The sequence below is a fragment of the Passer montanus genome, unplaced genomic scaffold (assembly GCF_014805655.1).
Source record: "Passer montanus isolate IOZ18808 unplaced genomic scaffold, ASM1480565v1 scaffold5, whole genome shotgun sequence".
NCBI lineage: Eukaryota > Metazoa > Chordata > Aves > Passeriformes > Passeridae > Passer > Passer montanus.
This window is the reverse complement of record NW_024369929.1, coordinates 15,127,259-15,135,715: the sequence shown is the minus strand read 5'-3', so window position 1 is coordinate 15,135,715 and position 8,457 is coordinate 15,127,259. Positions and strand designations below refer to the sequence as shown.

At 39.1% G+C, this 8,457-nt stretch overlaps 1 protein-coding gene across 5 annotated transcripts in view; it reads right to left on the bottom strand.

Moving 5' to 3' along the window:
• Positions 1–2,284: 2,284 nt before the first annotated feature.
• Positions 2,285–8,457, bottom strand: part of ASB7 (ankyrin repeat and SOCS box containing 7) — a 29,546-nt gene continuing 23,373 nt past the window's right edge. For 2 of the 5 annotated variants that reach the window (XM_039723329.1, XM_039723328.1), the window contains exon 5: positions 2,285–5,984. In XM_039723329.1, the coding sequence (XP_039579263.1) occupies positions 5,931–5,984 (54 nt within the window). In that variant the 3' untranslated portion in view covers positions 2,285–5,930. The remainder of the gene's footprint in view (positions 5,985–8,457) is intronic. The other 3 variants (XR_005629152.1, XR_005629151.1, XR_005629150.1) reach the window with 3 other exon arrangements.

The window sequence follows — 8,457 nt, the reverse complement described above, 5'->3', positions numbered from 1 at the left end:
AGCAATTATTTGCTCTTTCACACCAGATTAAATGTTGAGTAACCACCACCTTCGGTGGAGTTACAATGGCCCAAGTCAGAAATGAGGACAGAATTTAGCAGAACACATCCATTAACTTCCAGTTACTTGTGGCAGAACAGGAGATGATCTATTTGGAGTCTATTAAGACTGCAAATAAACTCTATTTTTGCAAGTCAGAATAGAAGAGTTATGGCAAATGTTGTGGTCTTTAAGAAATAGATGATTTTGCTGTAGATCAGTTGCTTACAAACTTACATTTTCTCATAAAAATATTTACTCTTGCATAACCTACTGCCTATAAGTTTATTTTAATTCATTTTTCTCACTCCTTTTAGGACTATTTAATGGATGCTGAGAGGTCTAAAAACATTGCAGCAGATAAAGTCAAAAGTGAGGGAAACATTGACCCTGCAGCACCCATCAGTCTCAAACCCACTTGTTTTAAGTGTACACCAACTCTACCACATGAGAAACCTGCAAGTCTGAAGAAGGCTCAGAAATGCTTCCAGACCCTTTACAAGCACCTCTGGAGATGGTCAAACATCCTTCTTGCAAACATGACAACACTCAGAACTTACCTGGGACCTCACAAACAGCAGCTAGCAGCACTAGAGAGCCCAGATGTGGAGGAAACAGCTGGAGCTCTGACTTCTTCACTAGACAGCTGGAGACATCCCAATAAAAGTCAGCACAGCTTTCGAGCCCAGTTTTTTGCTGTTCCAGCTGCACGTTGTGGTTCCCTGGGGAATGCTCTGGCTGAAGAACTCCTGGTAGCATGGTTTCATAAAGCAGTGCATATACCTGCTTTGTTTCTTATTGCCCTGGGATTAAATCACATGCTGAGCTTTACTTTGGCTAACAAGTCAAGAAGTAGAATCCCACAGCAGAGACTCAGTGTGCCAGTGATAAAGGAAAAAGCAAACTTTAGTATATTCCAATTTCCAGATCAGGATAAAATCTTTGAGGTAGTAGTAGCCCCAACCAAAGCAGAGGGGAAAGACTTGAGCAAAGAGAATTTAAATGCTTCACTCCAGTCTGTCTGGGAAAGGACACAGCAGAGCCTGTTCTGTGCTCTGTTAATTTTTCTTTCAAAGGTTCTAATTTTTTGTTATTCACTATGGTAAAAAACCCCCATGTTTTGCCATATAAAATAAGTACACTTCTCTATCACCCACTTCTAACAATATATATAAAGATTGTATATTCTAAACACATCATTTGTCAACAGCCTGTAAATCAGGTTTTTCCAAGTAGTAACATTAGCCATTAATTGTTTTAAACTTCACAAGTGAACATTCAAACAGGAAATATGATACATAAACAGGAACAAAGTCTTTAGCACAGCACTCAGTACAGCCCAGCCAAAGCCTGGCCAGTCTGTTAGAAACCATCAGCAGCAGCTCTAAACACAACTGCTGGTTGAACAGTGAATGTTCTCCCAATGATGTTTGTGAAGTTTGCTACTGAGCAATGGAAACAGCATTTTTTCCCCCTACTACCCTTCAGCAGTAATGTCTTGAAATCTAGTCTCCTTCCTCTCCAAATTTTCAGAGTCCAAAACCTTACTGCAACTTTTGGTTGTACATTTTTCTCATGACTGAACCCAAATGTTCCAGTTTCTATTTGTGTGTCAGGAATATTCATATGCACCCCCCTTTTTTATTAGCAGTAAATAAAGCCTAAAATGCAGCCTCTGGTTCATTTTTGTATTTTGGTCAGTGCATGGCTTGAGGAGGAAAGGTGAACCTGTCAGAAAACCCTGAGGTGGCAGTGCTGGAATGTGAGCAGGGAAAACCCAACCACTCACAGTTTAGGACCAGTTTGTTCCCCCTTCCAAAGCCCAGCTCTATAGTGAGTTTTGTTTTACTGGGAGGGTGGGCAGGCCCTGGCACAGGGTGCCCAGAGCAGCTGTGGCTGCCCCTGGATCCCTGGAAGTGTCCAAGGCCAGGCTGGACAGGGCTTGGATCACCCTGGGATGGTGGAAGGTGTGGGACTGGACGAGCTTTAAGGTCCCTTCCACCCCAAACTATTCAATGAGGGCTTTGTCCATATTTACTGGTAAAAAAAAATCACATTACAACTCGTGAGACATCTGAACTCCCATTTGTGGGGACATTTTGGGTCCCAAATGCATTACAGAATCATGTACCCCAGAGAAGGGAACAGGAGTAGAAGAGACAGACAAACATGGAGAGAAAATGTGTAAAGTGGTATTATGTTATTAAAACATTACATTAGAAATAAACAGAACATAAACCAAAAATAGGTTTTAACCAGGTTTAACTTTTTTCTTTTTCTTTTTTTTTCTTTTTTCTTTTTTTTTTTTAAATTCAAATTGACCCAAAGCAAAAACTTACATTGCAAAGGAAGAACAAAATACATGATGGTACTGGTAACACAGCATTGCATGGAAGCTGCACTTGTGGGCAGGTTTTTTCCTCCAAACCAGCCCATCCTGGTAAAGATGCCACATCTTTTCTTTTGCCTCTGGGTATTTATCTGAAGAGTTTGTCCAGATGTGTTCTCCTATGATTGCCAACCAGAGCCAGAAAACCGAATTTTCCACGCTATCCCAAGGAAGCCAGAGTTATTCCAAGCATGAGTGATAGTGAATTTAAAAAAAAAAAAAAAGAAGAAAGAAAACAAACCCAAAACAAAACAAACCCACTCGAGCTTTTCAAACTAACAAGTATTGTCTATAATGTAAATAGTTTAGAAATATGGTAATTAAATAATCTAAAAAACACTCTTACTCTGCTGTACATTTATAAACATAAATATTTACAAAAACTTTCTGCTTTGTTTTAAAGGATGAGGTTTGCAGTTTGTTAATGATCAGAGTCTTTTACTCATATTGATTCTTTGGTGTGTTTGCCAATTTTTTAAGGTTTATTAAAAGTGTTCAACCGTGAATTTTAAGGTAACGGAACGAGGCTACATCACAAGTCTCTATTATGCACTTCTCCTTCCACATTCTAGTCCAAATGAAAAACAAAGGTCAGTTTGTTCTTCAAAGTATTTGTGCACAATATTGTAAATAATAATAATAATAATACTAAAAAAGACCGAATTCCTCCTTGTTGAAATTTGGGTAGGATTATCAATGAATAATCCCACTTTATCTGCACTTGAGCACACGGATAACCAGAGATAGTGCACAGGACTATCAGTAGGTTCAGATCCACGTGTGCTGTGGTGCTTTGCAAGAATTAAGGTGAGAAACCAGCTACAAGAGATGGCTTAGCATTGCAAAAAAAAGGGTGAGGGCTTCCCTCCACCCTGGGGAGAGGAGAGGATGAAAATTCATTTAAAAGAAAGGCTTTTTACTGGCCTAAAACATATGTGTGTTCCCTTTTAGATGTCAGTTACTTAAAAGAAATAACCAAAAAACAAACCTCAAACAATAAATAATGGAATTACACATTTCTTCATTAAATAGCATTCTTGTTACCAACAAAGTCTTTCATAATTTTCTTCAGTCACAGCAACAGACAGAACAAATAATTTGCCTTAATATAGATTGCAACTAAAATATACTCTAGATTACCTTAGAAAATATTACTGTAAAAATTCAGTGGGGAAGGATATTGGTTCAGACCAACTTACAAGTGTAGTGAACAATACTAAGTCTGTTCTGTTTGTTGGTTTTTTTAAAGAAAACAGTTTTAAGCTCCTGATTTCATGTCAGAAAATGGAAGATTTGTGTTAAAACCTGCCAGTCTGCCCTGTCTCAGCACTGGAGAGCTCAAAGATTGGAATGGCTGATCTTCCCTCCACAGGGGCCAAGAGATTTGAGCCAGGCACTCAAGCTCACAGCCCACAGCTTGTCCCTACTCCACAGATACAACCAGGAGGAAGCACTACAAGCTCTATAACCCAGTGCAGGGTGTGGGGCTGGACTTGCTCACTCCCACTGCTGAGATGTGAACTGGTCACTGCTCCAGCAGCTGGACTTGAACCGGTACAAGCTGGAGATAAAAAGGCTCAACAGCCCATTGCCAACGCTGTGAGCCATGAATCTCCAAAATCCCTCATTGTCTGCAAACCTGATGCAATGCCAGGCACAATGGGGACAGCTAATCCTCCTTGCTTGCCATGGTTCCGGTGCATCCATCAGCAGTGATAAGGTTCACTCTCAGGGAGCTGCAGTCCAGGGTTATCAAATATTAAAAGGAACTAGCAGAGTTAAATAATGTGAGTTTACCTGCCTTACCTTGCTTTTCCTATTTTTAACACTAAGTATTTTGAAAGTGACAGTGTGAAACTTAAAAGCCATCATCATTCCTTTCATCTCCCACTTCGGTTGGTGCAATTGCTACAAAAGCACTCCTACTATCACAGGGGCTCTTCTGGAGCCAGGCAGATGCCAAAATAAAACTAGAGAACACTGGCAAGAACCTTATGCTGAGTCTGTAATGCCTTGAAAATAAAGAGGGAAACAACTGCACATTTTGGCCCAATCTTTTGATCAATAAATTAATTTTTTCCTACGATCAGAAACAAAACTCTGCAACAGATCTTTTAATACCTGGTTTGAAAGACACATTCAGTAGCCAGATTTCAGCACTCCTCTCAGTTTCTGCTTTCAGATTAATTGCAAAATTTGAACTCTCAATGTCAGTGGGGCTTGTCTTCTCAGTTAATAACTTATGTGCACTTCCCGCTCTCTAACCTGAAACAAACTGAATTTCAGAGCGGTCAAAACAACCCCCACCCCCCACACTGCTTTTAAAACCAAAGGGTTTGGCCAATTTACCTTTTTTTTTTTTTTGACACAATTTGGCTGAGAACCCGTAGATAAAATCTCAACTGAAAGTGAAATAAAGCAGGTTATACATTCATGAAATTCAGGGAGTAATAATGAACAGCAACTGCTGCATCATTCTGTAATGTCACATCAACACTACAGTGGGGCAGCAGCTCCTGCTCTCACAAATAATGCACTGAGCCTAAATGAGGAAGAGTGGGGGAATCACACATCAAGGGAAAATACATCAGAGAGATTATTGCACAGGAGGCACTGCATGAGCAACAGAATACATCAGCTTCAAAAAAATCCAAATTTGATTCCTCTTAAGTTAAAGTAAAAAATACAGAGGCTATGCCTCTCTGTAGTGTACTGTCACTGGTAAAAACAGACTTACAAACAGCCCGTTCAACAGGGAATCTTGGGAAAGAGGGCCTGAATTTTTTGGGCATCCCAACTACAATAATTAGGAAAAGAAAAATGCCAAAAACCAGAAAAAAAAAAAAGCCAATGTATAGACCCTCAAATTGAACAGGGTAACTGCAGTTTTTTCCTCAATTTCCAATTATATTCATACAGTACCCAAGGACATGTCGATTATCCCCTCTTCCCTCTGCCCTGCAAGAACAAACACCTGGCAGAGACAGAGGTCCTAACAAACAGGGCTCTGGAGGTCTATCTGCATCCTTTTGCAGGACTGGTGCCTTGATTTCCAGACTTTTGTGTTCTTGCATCATTGCTCAGCATGCCAACTCAAACCAAGCACTTCCCTCGAGGGGCTGCCTTCCATCTCCACGGCAAGTCTGCACACATAATGTGAAAACAAACAGAAAACCAACAGCAATTTTTAAAATGCAATATTGTATAGAAAGCTTGGACCTTGTAAACTTGGACCAAGAAACCAAAAATTAAGACCTTCTAGCGTGTGGTATAAAAAACCCAAGGAAGTGTATACCTGCCTTCTGACTTCACAGAAAAATCAGAATTTGCATAGGATATACTTTGTGCAAGGCAACAAGCCTCTTCAGTATCTGGAATAGAACTAAACTTGCTCACAGTTCCTCTCTTCATGGATATCAGATATCATCAAATTTGTGTTTTAAGTAGTCTTTCATGACCTTGGCAATGGGTAGTTCATCAAGCAGTTTGAGGTTTTGAAGGCCTATACACTGACGGATTTTAATTCGGCATAGATCTTGCAAGTTTCTGGGCTGCCCTGAAAAGACAAAAGGAACACATAAAAATAAAATGATCACACTTTAAAGGTATTTTAAGACATCATTTACTCTGCAAAATGACAGGGGTTTGCTGTTTCCTAAGAGGGAGAGGGAAGGGGAAAATTACAAGTTAATACCTTTTTAATGAACTCAATGAAATCAAGGGATGAATCCTAAAAACATTTTTATATGCACATAATTTTTACCGATGCCAGTGTAAAAAGTGATTTCACTCATGTGAGGATTCCCACCAGGTGGCAACATATGCTTATGCATTACAGAACAGCAGAACTCCTCCATTTAACTTTTTGTGGATTTTTTTCTATCCTTGGGGGGAAAACCCCTCAGTCTTGCTTTTCTTTTAAACAATGAGACAGAAACTTCTAAGTTCAGCTGTAACAGGACTAGGAAGTTTCCTTAGAGAGTGAGCATTTATAGAAGTTATTCCAGGATAGCTGTGGCAGAGTTAAAGATTGGGGTTTTCCTTCCCTTCTAATGAAAAGATAAAGCCTTCAGGCTTTGGAGGCAGCCAAACCCTCATCCAACAGAAAAGGATGAAAATGTGAATTAACCACTGTGCACAGAAGAAAAGCTTTACTGATATCACATTGTCCTAGACTGTTCTTTCTCCCAAATTTGCCCTAAGCCAGGACAAATACAAACTTCAGCATCTCTGTCTGAGATTTTCCAAAATAATCAATTCTCTTTCGAGCTCATTCTTACCAGGAAACTACTCAAAATCAAACACCTTGAGAAACAGTTGAGGTCTGGTCCCTCCACCCAAAATAATCTCAGAAAATTTAATCAAGTCTTGTATCTGAATGCACCCAGCAATGGATCCCAAGGAAGAAAGAAAGAGAAAAAGAGCAGAACAAGAGACATTGAGAAATCCTGCCCCAATAAACCCTTCTAGCTTTCAGCACTGGTGCCTTTGGGCCTTCCTAGCCCAGAGATTGCACACAGATCTATGTCTTTAATAGCTGTGAATAGCTTGCCCTTTGTAAATCTGTCTAGTGTTTTTTGAACCCATTCATACTTTCAGTATCCAAAACATCCTGTGGCAACAAATTTCACAATATAATTAGGCGTTGGCTGGAAAACTGCAAAGTAATTTTATTTATTTTAGATCTGCTTCCTGATGGCTTTGTTGCATGCCTGCCATTCTTTGAGTTACAAGGAAAATAATGAATAATTGTTCCCACGCCAGTCATGGTTTTACATACCTTTATATAAACCTCCATCCTCCACTCATGCTTGGTACCTCTTCCCAAAGCTAAAAATTCCAGCTAACAACCCCCACCATGGGAAGCACTCCAAACCTCTGAACAAACTGCCTGCCTTTGTGCTTTTTCCTCATTCTGCTACAGCTTTTTTGGAGTTATTCCAGTAACACATCAAAGCTGTGCTAATCAATATTTTGATCATCAACTTAACTGTGTAAGCCTCTTTTTCTTAATTTTTTTCTTTCTCCAAGCCAAGACTTGGTTATGGGACCTGATGACTGTCAAATTCAAAATACTCAGCACCCTGAACAATGTAGGTGCTTCTGTTGGTATCTATAGAAATGGGCTGACAGACAGGTGGGGATTTTTAGACACTGGGATTTATCTTAAGCACTAAAATTATCCAGGGCAAGCCAGCAGAAGTAATGCATGAAAATAGTCTCAGTCTGCTTTTAAAGAAATTAGGTTTCAAATTAAAAAAACATGAAAATTTGAGTTTGCTTTACGTAAGTTGAAAATACTTTTATTATACTTATCATCACCTAAATGTCAATTTATTTTTAGCTAAATCCTTCATCCATTACTTAGAACACAGACCAATGGTTACTTTATCCACCAGTGGTTTCTTCTTGGCAAATTTTTTTCCACCTGAAGGAAAGAATTTAGGCAACTCAGACAACAGCAGAATGCTCAAACTTCAGGGAAAGGAAAGTTATTTTGGTAAGAAACCAAACAATCTTAATGATGATAAAGAAACAGTTCTGATGCTTTAAAACAGGGTTCAGAAAGCAAACGTTCACTGCAAACAGCAGCATTAGAAATTATAAAGGACTAGAGGACTTTGTGTATTTTCTGTAGTAGAGTACACAATAAATCAGCTATGAGACACTGATTTCTGGTTTCAGAAATAAATGCCTTTTAATTAACATCCTACGTGGTTTTTGAGAACATAAAAGAACAGACAACTTAAAATACCCAGAAGAAATTGGTCATCAGTTCATTCAAAAAGACCTGATTATCAAATGTATGACATTTTCCCCTGATAAGCCTAAAAAATATTTCCTGGGAATGTGTTAACAATGGACATTTCCAGTGTTAAGCACCAGTTGCTACATCTAGTGGCTGCTGGTGTCTTAGGTCACGCCTTGCAAATTCCAGGGTTATTAATGCATTTGTGATTTATTAGAAACGGTGTCTGGAACACTTACTCATTCTTGGTTGCATCTGAATGAAAAAGAAAAAAAAATAA